Source organism: Dasypus novemcinctus, chromosome 3 (genome assembly GCF_030445035.2).
Source record: "Dasypus novemcinctus isolate mDasNov1 chromosome 3, mDasNov1.1.hap2, whole genome shotgun sequence".
Classification (NCBI taxonomy): domain Eukaryota; kingdom Metazoa; phylum Chordata; class Mammalia; order Cingulata; family Dasypodidae; genus Dasypus; species Dasypus novemcinctus.
The window spans coordinates 127,679,653-127,696,420 of NC_080675.1; the positions used below are offsets into that span (position 1 = coordinate 127,679,653).

Below are 16,768 nucleotides of genomic sequence, written 5' to 3' on the forward strand. Positions count from 1 at the left end.
AAAATAAATCTTAAAAAAAAAAAAAAAGATATCCTGTTGAGATGTGCATGAACACAACCTCTGAGATGGCCTCCTGAGTCACTTTGAAGTCTCTTAGCCATACAACTCACTTGTCATTACCTTTCCCCTTTTGGTCAAGGTCTTTTTTCCCCCCAGATGCATTGCTTTTTGGTACTTGGTGGCAATCCCTTGGTGCCAGGGAGTCTCATCTCAGGGAGTCATGTCCCATGCTGGGGGGAAGTTCTTGCTTTTATATGCTGAGTTTGGCTTAGAGATAGGCCACATTTTCACAAAAAGGAGGCTCGCAGTAGGTAACTCTTAGGCACCCTACATCAGTAGGCTAAGTTTCAATTTCAAGAGCAAAGGCTCATAAACATAGTCATCAATATCAAGGGTCCTTCAATGGACTATCCTCTTTCACAAGGCATTGTCTTTGTACTTGGGGCATTCTTTTTGTTCCATTAGAGAATGTGGCAGAACACCCCCAAATGGGAATTTGATATTCTTTTGGTTATTGTGTGAATCTCCACCCACCGTGACAATGCCCCATGAGCATTTGAACACATTTATATGCCTTATATATATACCTAGGTGAGCTTCCTCCCATGTATCCCCCTTTACTGACACCCCACACCAATGATCCTCCCCTGCCACAGTTGTAATGCTTCTGTGCTCTAAAACTTCTTGAAAAATGAAGCCAATAAAATAACCACATATAATTAATAAGAAAATGAAATAGTGATGATAGTTTTATACATACAAGGTAAAATACAGAAAAAATTAATAAAAAGTAAAATATTTTTAAAAATTGAAATATTAAAGAATAATGAAAAATATTTAAAGAAAAAAATTTGTTTAACATTTTGCTATTAATCAGTGTAAGACTGTTGTCCTGTATGTACATATGTACAGGGACATTTTCTTCCATTTACATCCCCAGTGCCCTACCTTTTTTTTTTTTTTTTTTCATTTTTTCTTCAAAGAAGTTTTAGGTCATACAGAATACAGGGGATTCCCATATACCAAACATCCTCCCCCATTTCCCATTTCACCCTTTTCCCCATCAATAACATTTTGTATGTGGATGGTATATTTGTTACAACTGATGCACAAATATTGAAGCAAAGCTACTAACCATCATTAATAGTTCACATTATAGTTTACATTTGGGACCATACACTTCTATAAAATCTGATGAAATTTAACATATCCATCATTGCAAGATCGTGCAGAACATTTCCATCACCCACAAAATGCCCCCCGTTGCATCTATTTTATTCCACTCTGTGGTGACCACCAGGCTTCAGTCCTTAAAGGACAAGATTCATTGTTACTCGAACCTTCACTGAGGGCTTAATACACTGGTCTGCCCTCCCCTATTGGGCACTGCTGATGCTCTCAGGTGACTCCCATCCCTCTGTTTGAGAACATAGTGGCCCTCCCTAGTTGGGAGTCTAACACCTTCATGCTCATTATGTGGGTCTCTACCCACTGATGCAACACACTATGCCAAAATAATCACTCACACACTCCCTAGAAACCTGCCTTAAGTGTGCCCTGGCCCTAATGCCTCATAACCAATGCCCTAAGCCAGTAACCCTTCCTTGTTACATTGCCAAATGAGCCTTCCCAACATTGTAATTTCAACCAGATACCCACCAATCCCCAGTATTCAGCTGCTCCCCCCAGTTCCATGAACCATCCAATCCACCTTCCCCACCCCACCCCCTGTCAAACAAGCACCACCCAACCCAATATTATCACTATACCCCTGTCATGTCCCTTCAATGCACAACTACACGCTTGCACCTTGTCGTAGATTTCACCCATATGGGTGCTGGCTCTACAACCTTCTTCTCCCTTTCTATTTCTAGTAAACCTATCTTCCAGACTAGCTCTGTGAGTCTGCTAAGTTTGCTTAATTTATATCAGGGAGGTCATGTTATATTTGTCCTTCATTGCCTGGCTTGATTCACTCAACATAAGGTTCTCAAGGTTAATCCATTTTGTCCTGTGTGTTAGTTAGTACTGTATTCCATCTTACAGTTGAGTAATACTCCATTGTTTGTATATACCACATTTTAATTATCCATTCATCAGTTGATGGGTATTTGGGTTGATTCCACCTTTTGGCAATAGTGAATAATGCTGCTATGAACATTGGTGTGCATGTATCTGTTTGTGTCCTTGTTTTCAATTCTTCTGGGTATAAACCCAACAGTGGAATTGCTGGATCATATGGCAGATCTATAGTTAAGTTTTTGAGGAACTGCCAAACTGTCCTCCACAATGGCTGCACCATTCTACATTCCCAAAGGAGTGGATGAGGGTTCCCCTTCCTGTGCATCTTCTCCAACACTTGTAGTCCTTTATCTTTTTAAGAGCCACCAGTCTAATTGGTGTAAGATGGTATCTCATTGTAGTTTTGATTTGCATTTCCCTAATAGCTGGTGATGTTGAGCATCTTTTCATGTGCTTTTTAGCCATTTGTATTTCTTCTTTGGAGAAGTGTCTATTCAAATCACTTGCCCATTTTTTAAATGGGTTGTTTGTCTTTTTATTTTCTAGGTGTAGGATTTTTTTATATATGATAGGTAATAGACTCTTATCAAATATATGTTTACCAAATATTTTCTACCATTGGGTAGGCTGCCTTTTCACTTTCTTGACAAGCTCCTTCAAGATGCAAAAGGTTTTAATTTTGAGGAGGTCCCATTTGTCTATTTTTTCTTTCACTGCTCATGCTTTGGGTGTGAAGTTCATGAAGCCGTTTCCTATTACAAGGTCCTGTAGATGTTTCCGTACATTATCGTCCAAAGTCTTTATGGTCTTGGCTGTGGTATTCAGAGCTTTGATCCATCTGAGTTAATTTTTGTATATGGTGTGAGATGGTGTTCCTCTCTCATTCTTTTGGATATGGATATCCTTTTCTTCAAGCACCATTTGTTGAAGAGGCAATTCTCTTATAGTTGAGTGGGCTTGGTGGCCTTGTCATATATCAGATGACTGTATATGCAGGCATCTATAGAAGAACTCCCAATTTGGTTCCATTAGTCAGTATGTTTATCCTTGTACCAATACCATGAAGTTTTAAGCACTGTAGCTTTGTAGTATGTTTTAAAGTCAGGTAGTATGAGTCCTCTAATTTCATTTTCATTTTTCAATATGTTCTTGGCTACTTGGTGCCTCTTGCCCTCTCAAATAAATTTCATAGTTTTTCCAATTCAGTAAAAAATGCTGTGTTGATTTTTATTGGGATTGTGTTAAATCTGTAGATCAGTTTGGGTAGGATAGATATCTTTTTTTTCCCTCTCTTTCTTCACTTTTTAAAAATGTTACATTAAAAAAATATAAGCGATCCCCATGTACCCCCACCCCCTCACCCCAGTCCTCCCACATCAACAACCTTTTTTTAGTCTTCTTGTCCATGAACAGGGAATATCTTTCCATTTATTTATGTCTTCTTTATTTCCTTAAGCAGTGTTGTGTAGTTTTCTGCATGTAAGTCATTTACATCTTTAGTTAAATTTATCCCTAGGTATTTGGTTTTTTTAATTGCTATTGTAAATGGTAATTTTTCCTGATTTCCTCCTCAGATTGCTCATTATTAGCATACATAAATGCTGCTGATTTTTGCACATTGATCTTATAACCTGTGACTTTACTGAACTCATTTATAAGCTCTAGAAGCTTTGATGTAGATTTCTCAGGGTTTTCTATGTATACAATCATATTGTCTGCAAATAGTGAAGTTTTTACCTCTTCCTTTCTAATTTGAATGGCTTTTACATCTTTTTCTTGCCTAAGTGCTTGAGCAAGTACTTCTAATACAGTGTTAAATAGAAGCAGTGATAGTGGGCATTCTTGTCTACTTCCTGATCTTAGAGGGAAAACTTTTAGGATTTCACCATTATATATCATGTTTGCTGTGGGTTTTTCATATGTAGAGGAAGTTTCCTGTTATCCCTGTCTTTTGTAATGTTTTATCAGGAAATGGTGCTGTATTTTGTCAAATGCTTTGTCTGCATGGATACAGTGATTTTTTTCTTTCAGTCTGTTTCTGTGGTGTGTAACATTGATTAATTTTCTTATATTGAACCATCCTCTCATACCAGGGATGAAGCCCACTTGGTCATGGTGTATAGTTATTTGATGTATTGTTGAACACAATTAGCAAGTATTTTGTTGAGGATTTTAGCATCTAGGTTCATTAGAGAGATTGGTCTATAGTTTTCCTTTCTTGTGGTGTCTTTGTTTGGCTTTGTTATTAGGGTGATGTTGGTGTCATAGAATGAGTTAGGCAATGTTCCTTCCACTTCTATTTTTTGAAGAATTTAAGCAGGATTCGTGTTGGTTCTTTCTGAAATATTTGGTAGAATTCACCTGTGAAGCCATCTGGTTCTGACCTCTTCTTAGTTGGGAGGTTTTTGATGATTGATTCTATTTCACTATTTGTGATTGGTCTGCTAAGCTGATCAGTTCCTTCTTTTGTCAATGTAGGCTGCTTATATGTTTCTAGGAATTTGTCCATTTCCTCTAAATTATCCTTCTTGTTGGTATATAATTTTTCAAAGTACCCTCTTATGATACTCTTTATTTCTGTGGGGTCAGTGGTAATATCCCCTTGGGGTTAGTTTGTTGTTCTTTTTCTAATTCCTCCAGGTGTGGAGTGATGTTGTTCATTTTAGCTCTTCTTTCTTTTTTGATATTTGCTTTTATGGCTATGAATTCCCGCTCAGTACTGCTTTTGCTGCATCCCATAGGTTTTGATATGATGTATTGTCATTTTCATTCATTTTAAGGTACTGATTTCTTTTGTGATTTCCTCCTTGACCCCTGTTTGTCTAAGAGTGTGTTGTTTAACTTCCATATCTTTGTGCTTAATCTGGTTCTCTGGCCCTTACAGATTTCCAGCTTCAGTCTATTTGGTCAGAGAAATTACTTTGTATACTTTCAATCTTTCTGAATTCATTGAGAGTTGTTCTGTGGCCTAGCATGTGTTCTATCTTGGAAATGACCCATGTGCACTTGAGAAGAATATATATCCCACTGTATTTGGGTGTAGTGTTCTGTATGTCTATTAGGTCCACAACCTCTAATGTATTCTTCATTATTAGTTTCTTTATTGATTCTCTGTAGAGATGTTCTGTCTAATGGTGATAATGGTGGAACAAAGTCCTCCACTATAATTGTAGAGGCATCTATTTCTCCACTTAGTTTTTTCAGTGTTTGCCTCATGTATTTTGAGGCACCCTGGTTAGGTGCATAAATGTTTATGATTGTTATTTCTTCTTGAAAGATTACCCCTTTTACTAATATATAGGGTCCATCTTTGTTACAATATTTTTGCATTTGAAGTCTATCTGCCCAATATTAGTATAGCTATTCCTGCCATTTCTTGGTTATTGTTTGCTTGTAAAATTGTTTTTCAACCATTCACTTTCAGCCTTCTTGAATCCCTGGGTCTAAGGTGGGTTTTTTGTAGACAGCATATAGATGGGTCATATTTCTTTATCCATTCTGCCAGTCTGTGTCTCTTGACTGGTGATTTTAGTTCATTAACAGTCAATGTTATTATTGTCATGGAATTACTTTGATTAGGGATATTTTCTTTGAGTTTATGTATGTCATATATTGTTTTTGTTTCTCTTTTTATCTTTTTAGTTTTTCTTACACTCTCCTTCCACTCTCCCTTCCTGTTTTTTCCTTTCAACCTGCAGAGCCCCTTTAGTATTTCTTGAATTGCAGGTTTCTTATTGACATACTCTCTTAGATTCTATTTGTCTGTGAATATTTTGAGCTCTCCCTCACTTTTGAATGCCAGCTTTGTTGGATAGAGAATTCTTAGCTGGAAGTCTTTTCTTTTAGCACCTTTTAGAACCTAGATGCTATATCACTGCCTTCTTGCCGCCATTGTTTCAGGTGAGAAATCAGCAATAAATCTTATTGAGCTTCCCTTGTATGTGATGGTTCTCATTTCCCTTACTGCTTTCAGTATTTTCTTTTTGTCTTGAGCATTGGAAAATTTGACAAGTATATGTCTTGGAGTAAGCCTGTTGGGATTTATACTGTTTGGGGTGCACTGCACTTCTTGTATATGTACATACATCTCCTTCAATAGAGTTGGGAAGTTTTCAGCCATTATTTCCTCCAACACTCCTGCTCCCCCCTTTCATTTTTCTTCTCCCTGCTGGATTTTTTTCTATCTTTTTATCTATCTGTTCTGTTATCTGTTTGATTTCAGATGCACTGTCTTCCATATCACTAATTCTTTCCTCTGCCTGTTCAAATTCTCAGTTGTGTACTCCCATTGTCTTTTTGATTTCTTGGATTGTGTCATTCATCACCATCATATCAATTATCTTTTTATGTATATTTGTAGTTTCTTCAGTATGTTTTCCCAGTGCCTTCTTAATAACCTTAATCTCTTCCTTCACTTCATTAAGCTGATTTATGTTTTTGTTTGGACAACTCTGATTAGTTGTTCCATGTTCTGCGTCTCCTCTTGATTTTTTGTTTGTTCATTGGACTGGGCCATGTCTTTCTGTTTCTTAGTATGGCTTATATTTTTTTGTTGTTATCTAGTCATTTGTTTATCTTGGTATGTTTATTTAGTTGATTAGCTTCTCTCTCTGCTCTATGGTTTTATTTTGTTGTTGAGTGTTGTAAGGTTTCACTTTCATACTTGGTTCCTCTTTTCTATTTCCTTGCCATTATCTATGTTCCTTTGAAAAAAAAATGTTAGTAGCAGAGAAATAGGAAGAGATAGGAAGAGAAAATGAGTAATAGTAGTGATAACCATAAAAGGTAGGAGAGGGACCATGCAAGATGTAGGCAATTGAACAATTAACCTGAGTAAGAAGTACAGAAGATTGGAAAAATGAAATAGAAGCAATGAAATATGAAACAGAATGGAGAAAAATACAGAATAAATTAAAAGTCCAGAATGATGAGAAAAGGGGGGAAAAAAGTAGAAGAGAGAAGGAAAGAAAAATATTTTCAAAAAGAGAAAATAAAACACATAGAATGTAGGAGAAAGAAAAAAATGAATATGAGAATTGAAGACCAAGCCCATAGAGGTGGAATGAAAGAACAACAGAAAACAGAAAATATAAGGGTGAAGGAGGGAAGAGATATAGCATAGGTAGAGAAAATTGGGAAACAAAAGAGAGGAAAAACTAACAAACAAACGAAGATGGAGTACAACAACAAGAAATCAAGACAGCAGCTACTCATTTGTTTGTTTGTGTTTTTTGTTTTTTTTTTAAAAAAGAGGAAGAAGGCAGAAAAAGCATCAAAAAGCCAAGATAAATATGGGAAAAGAAACTTTTCTCTTTGACCCTAGTGATGTTCTCAGACTGTTCCTATTCGACAATCACTCACTCTGCAGCCTGTCCTCTGCAGCTTTTAAGCCAGGTTTTAGTGAGTGAAATAAGGAAAGTGAAAAAGGAATCTTTTTTTTTTTAAATAAAAGCTAATACAAAGAGGATGTCAGTATGGTCCCCATCATAGAATTTCCCTGGATGCTTGATAACCTTGTATTGCTTCTTAGAGAGGAGCCAGGGATCTAACCAGGAACCTTGTGTTTGCTAGGCAGGAGCTCTTCAACTGAGCTTACATGCTTCTTAGGTGAGCAAGGCTTTTCAGAAACCTATCAGACCCTATTCCCTCCCTGTTATCTCTACCTCCTTTCTGATGTAAATTCTCTCTTTACAAAGGCTGCTTGGCATGGCAGTCTGCCTTAGGAGATCCCCCTCACCATCTCTGTAGCATCAGGGTCCCTTCTGACACCCAAGGAGGACTTGCCTGGCTAAAATAACCATAAAGAAACCACTCTCCACTCTTTCAGACCCCTCCTCCTTCCAGGGAGGTTGCTGCCACCCTCCTTTTGGAGGAGGAAGCCAGCGGCTCTATTATCAGATTTTATCTAGGGTCTTTGACTATGGTATGGAAATGAATTTCAAGAGCACATCTGGTGAATTAGGCCAGTAATTTATTCAGGTAGGGAGGGAAGAGAAATGGGAGGAAATAACAGATCATGGGTCCCAGGTGAAGAGGAAGGGGTTGAAAAGTGATGAAGAGGCCTGATCTACAGACTACAATTCCCTATTATAGACTATAAATGTCCAAATTTTACTTGTATGGCCACATGCAGAGGAAAAATGGTGAAAGCGGTACCCAGAGGGCAGACGCGTCCACAGGTGAGAGAGCAAGAGCAAGAGAGAACCCAGGCCTGGTGCTGCTCTTTGAACTTTTAATTATCCCACCCCTTTGCTAATGGAAGGAGAGGAGGTCCAGCTGTTTATTGTTTTGATTGCTTATTTTTCCCATCAGTTTCCCAGGAGGGCCCAATGATAAAGTCATGGTGAATATCCGCGGCTTCTCCTGGTTTGCGGAGGAAGTCTTCTTCTGAGTGGCAGAATCTTGGGGAAGGTCTTCCAGCAGCCATCTTGGGGTTATTGATGCCCATGTGGACTTCTTGCCCTATCTTACTAGCCTGCATCAGCTCTACTTAGGCTGTTTGTCCTGAGGGCAGGGTATAAATGCCACTTCAGCCACAGGCAGGAGAAACAAGATTTTTCTCCAGCTTCTAGCTTCCTTTTCTTTCTAGCACCCTCCTAGATGACCCAGAACACTCTCTCCCCTCCCACCTTCCCCACCCCCCTACCCCCCCACCCATATATATCTAGAGGTGCTAGCAGGGAGAAAGAAGTCTGTTCTCCTTATAGTCAGATACTATTTGCCAGGAGTTTTACCCTCGCCTGATAGCTCAGGGATGGGGGAGAGCAGCCCTTCCCGGCAGCTGGAAGGACCAATAACTCAGGTTGCTGTTTCTGCTTCCTCCCCTCTACCCCAACTCTCCTGTTAGTTGGGAAGCAGTGTCCTGGTCTGCTGTACCCCTAAGCAGGTCACCAAGGCAACCCTAGACTCCCTCTCAGTTGTTTTAGTAAGGGCTAAGCTTTATCTGTCTACCCGTCCACCATGTTCCCCTAGGAAACAGGTTTAATTCACTCTTATTAAAGGAGTCTCAAAGAGTCCAGTGTCATTTTATAATATATTTGATAAATATTTTTGTAGCACTGTGCCTTTGTACAGTGCCAGGTTTCATACACCAGCACATTCATTGTGAGCATCATGGAGCACTGGAAGATGTGCTGGATTCAGAGAGAGAGAGCCCAATACTGAATCTCAACCCTTACTTATTAGCTTCACTTTCTTGGACAAATTTCTTAGCCTCTCTGAGCCTGGTTTTGATCTTGAAAATGGGTATAGTAGTAGATGAGGAAAAATATGCAGAAGAGGTTTCTAAAATAAGATGTTGTACAAATGCTAGATTTTGCTATTTATCATCATTATCTCACCACTAGAACACTTCGGAAAAAAATACCTTAAGCCTAGTAAAGTTGGTAAATTGGGATTCTCAGGTGAAATTATGTCATTGCCATGTGCTGCTTTGTCAGCTAAGTGCCTTGTAGTGATGAAAAATGTGTTTCCTTGGTATTTGGCCTCACACCACAAACATGACCATATAATAAAACAATGTGGGGGATGGTGGAAATCATGTGCCTTGGGAGCCTTGACTCCATTATGGTGAGTGGTCTGCCCTCTGCTCAGAGACCTCTCATCAGGTGGTTACAAAAGCTATGGCTTCTGCTGACTTTTCTTAACCCCTGTGTCAAGCTCTGGTAACTCATGTCAGAAATTGCTCTTGGTTTAATAAATATTAAGTAAGGCTAAAGGGGAATCCTTTGCATTTAAATGAATGTTTTCTTTATGTGCTTCAAAAGTTGTCTTTCTGAAGTGGATCAATTTAGGAAGCAAATTGAGGAAAACCATTCTGAATTCATTTTCTGACATTAATAGAAAGTATCTAATGTATAATATGATGAAATAGAATTTTTAATGTTATATAATTTTTCCAGTAAATATAATTTATCATTTAAAAATAACAAAGCCCCTTTCAAGTATTTTAATTCCAGTGCTAATAATATGAATTTCTGATAAATAAAATAATTGGATACCTTGATCTGAGAATTAAAAGTCAGTGTGTATTTTTTATTTCATTTCAGGTTAAGCCTCTCAGCAAAAATCTGTGAGAAAACAGTCCTCAAGAGAGTTTTAAAAGAGCTGTGGAAGCTAGTTCTTAACAAAATAGAGAAACAAATTGTTCTTCCTCCTCTGACAGATCAAACAGTAAGTATTTAAGTATTTAAATTAAGGCTTAGTTATAGTTCCATTAAACCATCTAAATGTTTAAATGAATGGTTTTGATCCAAAGGAAACATTAATTAAATCAATTTGGGAAGAAATGTTCAGTATACAGTTTCTAAAAAAGGACCATTCAAATAAATTTTAAATAGTGGTGTAAAAGCTGTCAAACTTTATACTTGCTTGGCATTCAAAACTTCATCACTTGAAAAACAAGTATTAAAGTTCAATTTGTAGGGTTACCTGGTCTACTCATATAATTTCTCATTTGAGTTTTCTGTGAATCCACAAGGAAATAGAGTTAGGACAGACTATACCAGCTGTGTTCCTTTCTTAGATTTTAGTTAGAAAGATATATCTAACACTGCTGTATGGCGTGGTTTTTCACCTATCCATTCTGCATTCATCTATTTCCTTCCCACTTGGAGGTTAATAGAGGAAACACTCTTAGTGGATTTGAAGGGTGTGAGTGTATTGCATGCAGTGAAATAAAAATTAACTAGAAAGATCAATTGGCAGCAAAGTTAGTCAATGGTCAAGTGTATACTCAGTGCCAGGTATCTCAATTCTCATATCCTGACCCAAGCAAAAAAATAATAATAATAACCCTAATAAGTACCTGTTATAGAGTAATTAGTTTTTCTCTGTAATCTGACTGAGGAAGACAAGTTAATGTAAATAATGAGTAATTATAAACTAAACTAAAATATGCATTGACATCATTTATCATGTATAGTCAGTCCATATTTATCCAGTGAAACTGTATGTATATGTTTACTTGCAAAGTGTTCTGAGATGCAAGAATGCATGTTTTTGTTGATTTACTACCAGACAGTGATGGACTATAAATTATTTAGAATTTTGTTTAATACCATGAATGTGTTGTATCATGTATGTATCATATATGTATAATCATATATGACCTACTATATGGTTGGCCAAATCTCTCCCTCTGCCACCCCCAAACATACACACACACAGATTATTCTGCTGTAATACATTCTATAACATCAGTCAGCTTTTGTATAATTAGTCATAATGGAAAGATATCAGTATAATCTAGTTTGTTTGGTTTATATATGAATTTTCCTTGGTGAGGAGCTCTGTAATATAAATGGAAAAGCTATAAAAATCAGGAGAAGAGAAAAGAGCTCGCTCTGCTTTGCCACTGCACAGGAAGGAGCACTTTCATCTGGTTTAAAAAAAAAAAAGTACCTGCTCATAGGCTCCTTCTACAAAAAGATGTAACTCACACAGCTCTTACATGAAGCTCCACTCACAACAGCATTGGTTCAGCCCACAGTTGCATTCTGTTGTTTTTGTTTGTTTGTTTGTTTTACTTTATAAATATCCCCTGAGGCAGCCCTCAGTCTGAGATTCCCTGCCTACAATACAAGTTATCTGTAATACCAAGGTAGCCATTATTTTTTTATAGTTCTTTGGTAATGAATTTGTATGAGTTCGACTGCTCTGTACCATTGCTATTTTTCCCATATGCCCTTTTATTTTCGGTGCATGAATTTGTAGAATGTGGGGTTTTTCAACAATGCATGTCATGTTACAACAGACATGCAATGTATGAAATTTTGTTTTCAATATATAGTCTTCCCTAGGAAAGCTTACCATCAGCAGAATTTCTATATATTCTAGGCTTGAGATTCCTAAGAATGAATGATATAATTCATTCATTCATTCATTCATTCATTCATTCATTCAATAAACATTCTCTGAGGTTCTGCTATGTACCAGCCACTGCGTTAGGTGTTGGGGATAAAATAATGAGCAAAAATTTTGGCATTATTTTTGGCTATGATTCTCATGATCCTTGCCATCTTTAATATCCCAGTCATGTGCTCCAGTAAAAACTTAGAGAACATCATTCCATAGGAGGTGGTTTTGCTTAATTTGGAATATATTCTAAGCTACTAATGAATTTACCCAGATTTAGCAATTTTCCAGTAATATACATCTGTAGACATAGCTCTAGCAGGGCTTCTGAAAGGTTTATTCCAGTGTTTTTCAACTCTTTTCATTAGGCCTTGGGGCTCTAGGGAATGCCTTTGGTTGAGGGTGGGTTTAGAGCAAGTCTGGTAGGTTGACAAGAGCATCTCCACCTTTTTCAGCTGTGTTTATTGAAGTTTTGCATAGATTTCATTTCTTTTTCGGAGGATAGAGTGAGGGAGTTGCCTATGCTAAAAATAAACAAAGAAAAATTACAGATTGCTGATTTAATTATTATGCTACATTAAATTGGCTACATTAACAGCAACCCATTCAGTAACCCAAAATTAAGACTTTCAGAAGAAGTGGAACACTTATGCAAATATTAATGCTGCCAGCGGTACTTGATATCTTTGACCCAATCTTAAAAACAGACCAATTAAGAGCATTGGGCATAAAAGTCATAAATATAAGGAAAATAGAGCAGATTCTCTAATGACTACATTTCTGCTATGCCTAATACTAAAGATCTTAAGACTAAGTCGTCTCTCTCTTTTTCTCCATTTGTTTCTCTTTTTCTAGGGACCCCAGATGATTTTCATTGCAGCTAAAGATCTTGGACAATTATCCAGACTAAAGGTAATAAGAAGAAAGAAATTATCAGTTGAATAATCTCATGTAGCAATAAATTCTCTTTTTACTTGTGTTATTTTGGTTTTCTGTCCCTTCAAACTGAAACAGTTATAGCTGATGTAACATCCAACTCCCTCACTTTTTAGGAAACTAGAGCTCATGAAAAACAATGAGCTAACTACAGCTTTGCAAGAGCTGGTAAGGATATTTAGCATGACAGAACTAAAGAATGTGTGTGCGTGTGATATCACAATTTACTTTAAGGATGAATCAGGTCAAAATGTCAGGACTGAATTTTTATTTTACTATATCTTTTCTCCCATATTTTCCAATTAGTAGGCCAATTGAAAATTATTAACTTTGTATTGTACTGTTCAACATTGCTGCTTTTGGAATAAATTAGAAAACATGTTCTTTCATATACCAAACTGATTTCATGTATATGAAGGAAAAGTGGAAAACTGCATAGAAATTCAGTAAAGTCTAAAGAAATTTTGAAGACTAGAAACCTAATGTGGGAAAATAAAGCTCATGAAAGCAGACACTGAACTTGTCAACATGTTCAACCTCATTTTAAGTAAAATTTTGCCTAAATAACCTTACCTTTAATTCCTACTGAGAGTCCCAAGACTTCAGAGTTTTACAAGGAATCTCAGGCCCTGTTCCTCTGGCTTATAACTTAAACCCCACCTGTCTACCTTAAAATGCATGTTTTTCTTTCATTTTTATCTATTAGGATATAGTACAGCATGGTGTTAAAGGGATGGGTTCCAGACAGAAATGACCATGGTTCAAATTCTTCTTTATCTGTTTCCAACTATGTAGCATGGCCCATGGTATTTAACTTTTCCAGACTTCAGAGTTGGCATTTCTAGAAGTGCAGAAAATTTTAATTCTTGGTTCACAGGATTGTTATGAGGACAAAGGAGATAATGTATACATTATCCTTGCCTGGTAAGTGCCAAGAGTACGCTATCTACCACTTCCTAAAGGCGCTATCATCCTCTCTCCCCCAGCTAATAGATCATAGTTAGGTGTCATTATGAGTTTTTCGTTGTTGCTTTTTTTTTATGTGTAGAACACAGAAGAAGGATGATCATTTGACTGTGTAATTATTTAAATATGTGCCCTATAATTCCAGTATCCTATTTTATCATTTAGATTATCTCTTCCTCAGAAAAGTTTAGAAAGCCAATAATCCATCTAGAAGAAGACACAATCACCACCTAAAGTTGTTTCTCACAGGGATTCAGTGCTGCTGATACTTAGGAAGGAGTGTAGAAGACAGATGTTGCTGACAATCAGTTGTTCCAGATCTTGGATCTCAATGCCTTTCAGTACCCCTCTTTTGCCTCCTAGGGATTTCTGGGCCATACTTGAAAAATGGATTTATGCAGTACTTAAGTTACTCATATAAAAATATAAAAGTAAAGTATTATGGTGTCTGATTACAAAAGAGTTGATCCAGGCCATGCTTCTAGCATCTGTGTGATATTGGGAAACAGACATCATCTCCCTGGGCCTCAGTTTCCTAAAAGAGTAACGGAGTTAAATATCAGCTGAAACAGTTTGTTTCAAGTGACAGAAAATCAAAGTAACATAAGCAAACAGATAATTTTTTGATCCAAGAAATGTTATAGTCCAGGGGTAATTCCAGTTTCTACCACTGCTGTTTGGGGACTCAAATGATGATATAGGACCCAGTTCTTCACAATTTCTCAAACCTCTGCTCTTCTCTTTGTTTGATACATGGTCATAACAGATCTTTCGTCATGTAAGCAAAATGGTTGTTGCTTCCATTCTTTATCTTGCATCCTTTCAACTTCAAAAAATCATGTATAAGGAAGTGGCTGTGGCTCAATCAGTTGGGCTACCGTCTACCATATGGGAGGCCCTGGGTTTGTATCCCAGGGCCTCCTTGTGAAGGCAGGCTCACCTGCATGCTGCGGAGAGCTGCCAGGCCCACAGGTGCCGCAGAGAGCCTACTCAGCAAGGTGACACAACAAAAAAAGAAAGACAAGCGAAAACACAGAAGAACATGCAGCGAATGGACACAGAGAGCAGACAGCAAGCAAGCCACAAGAGCAGAAGGGAAATAAAATAAATACAGACATAGAAGAACTCACAGCAAATGGACACAGACAGCAGACAGCATGCAAAAAGCCGCAAAGGAGTTGGGGGGGGATAAAAAAAATCATGTATAAAATAGTACTGACCTAGGTCCATGGAATCCTGGCAAAGTCTACTAGCACCCTATTGGCTCTGATGGAGACATATCACCCTTCCAGAGTCCATCACTGTGGCCTATAGAATAAAATGTTCCAGTTGGTTTAACTCACATGCCATCTCTGAGATGGGATGCAGCCAGCATTGTCTAAATCTTATGGACTATGAGTGAGATAGGACCTGGCTCTCCAGTGGGTCTTTGCATGCTGGGTGGCAAAAACCAGAGTCAAAAGAAAGTATAACACACTAAGGTCCAGTGGTGGTTTGAAACATGTTTTTAAACTTAATCTGTTCCTGTGGGTGTGAACTCATTGTAAATAGGGCATTTTGAGGAGGTTACCTCAGTTAAGGTGTGGCCCGCCTCAATCAGGATGGCTCTTTTTTTTTGTTTGTTTGTTTTTTTTGTTTTTGTTTCAAGATATTTTTTTTTATTGACTTTGTAATAATATTACATCAAAAATATATATGTGAGGTCCCATTCAACCCCGCTCCCCCCACCCCCCCCTCTCCCCCCCCAACAACACTCGTTCCCATCATCATGACACATCCATTGGATTTGGTAAGTACATCTTTGGGCACCTCTGCACCTCATAGTCAATGGTCCACATCATGGCCCATACTCTCCTCCATTCCATCCAGTGGGCCCTGTGAGGATTTACAATGTCCGGTGATTGCCTCTGAAGCACCATCCAGGGCAGCTCCATGTCCCAAAGACACCTCCACCTCTCATCTCTTCCTGCCTTTCCCCATACCCATCGTCCACCATGTCCACTTTTCTCAATCCAATACCACCTCTTCTATGTGGACATTGGATTGGTTGTGTCCATTGTACCTCTATGTCAAGAGGAGGCTCAAATTCCACATGGATGCTGGATGCAATCCTCCCATTTTCAGTTGTAATCACTCTAGGCTCCATGGTGTGGTGATTGTCCTTCTTCAACTCCATCTTAGCTGAGTGTGGTAAGTCCAATAAATCAGATTGTAGGTGCTGGAGTCTGTTGAGGCTCAGGACCTGGCTATCACATTGTCAGTCCAGAGATTCAAATCCCCTAAATATATCTTAAATCCCAACGTTAACTGCACCTCCAGCACATTAGCATGAAAGTCTTATGAAGGGAGATCCCATCTGAGTCCAGATTCATCACACATAAACACCATTAATGCTATTACTATAGTCCTTTATAAAAAGAATAAAATTCAGACAGTGTGTAAATCACAGAGGGAACAGCTAGAAGCTGAACATCAATGAAATCTGGAAGAGAAAAGAGAGACCAGGAAACACTGCCATGTGCTTTGCCCTGTGACAGGCTATACCAAAGATCAGCAGTAGCCAACCTCAGAACACATTGGTCTTTTGGGAGGAAGCATTGTCTTCACAATGACTTGATTTGGACTTTCTTTTAGCCTCAAAACCACAAGCAAATACATTTCCATTGTTTAACTCAGCCCATTTCTTTGTATTTGCTTGAGTAACTAAGGAAACTAAAACAGGCCATTTGCAGTAAATTTTCTTCAATTTTGTGAATTCTCTTTTAATTATAATGATCTAAAAACAAACTATGGTTTAAAATGTCCTAAAAGTTTATTTAATCAACACTGAAATAATCTGAAGAACTAACTACAGAATCTTGTTACCCCATAGTTCATGGAAAAATAAATTAGCTCTGATCATATTATTCTATTACTGACCCTTGATTTTTAATTTATTATTCTACTTGGTTATTTTTATTTACAGAGTGATAAGACCCCCACAATCTTA

The 16,768-nt window shown here is 37.7% G+C and overlaps 1 protein-coding gene across 1 annotated transcript in view; it reads left to right on the forward strand.

The window, feature by feature from the left end:
* Positions 1 to 16,768, forward strand: part of UNC13C (unc-13 homolog C) — a 738,074-nt gene that overhangs the window by 628,538 nt on the left and 92,768 nt on the right. Inside the window, exons 26-27 of the mRNA XM_058294229.1 lie at positions 10,071 to 10,194; positions 12,733 to 12,789. Coding sequence (XP_058150212.1) covers positions 10,071 to 10,194; positions 12,733 to 12,789 — 181 coding nt within the window. The remainder of the gene's footprint in view (positions 1 to 10,070; positions 10,195 to 12,732; positions 12,790 to 16,768) is intronic.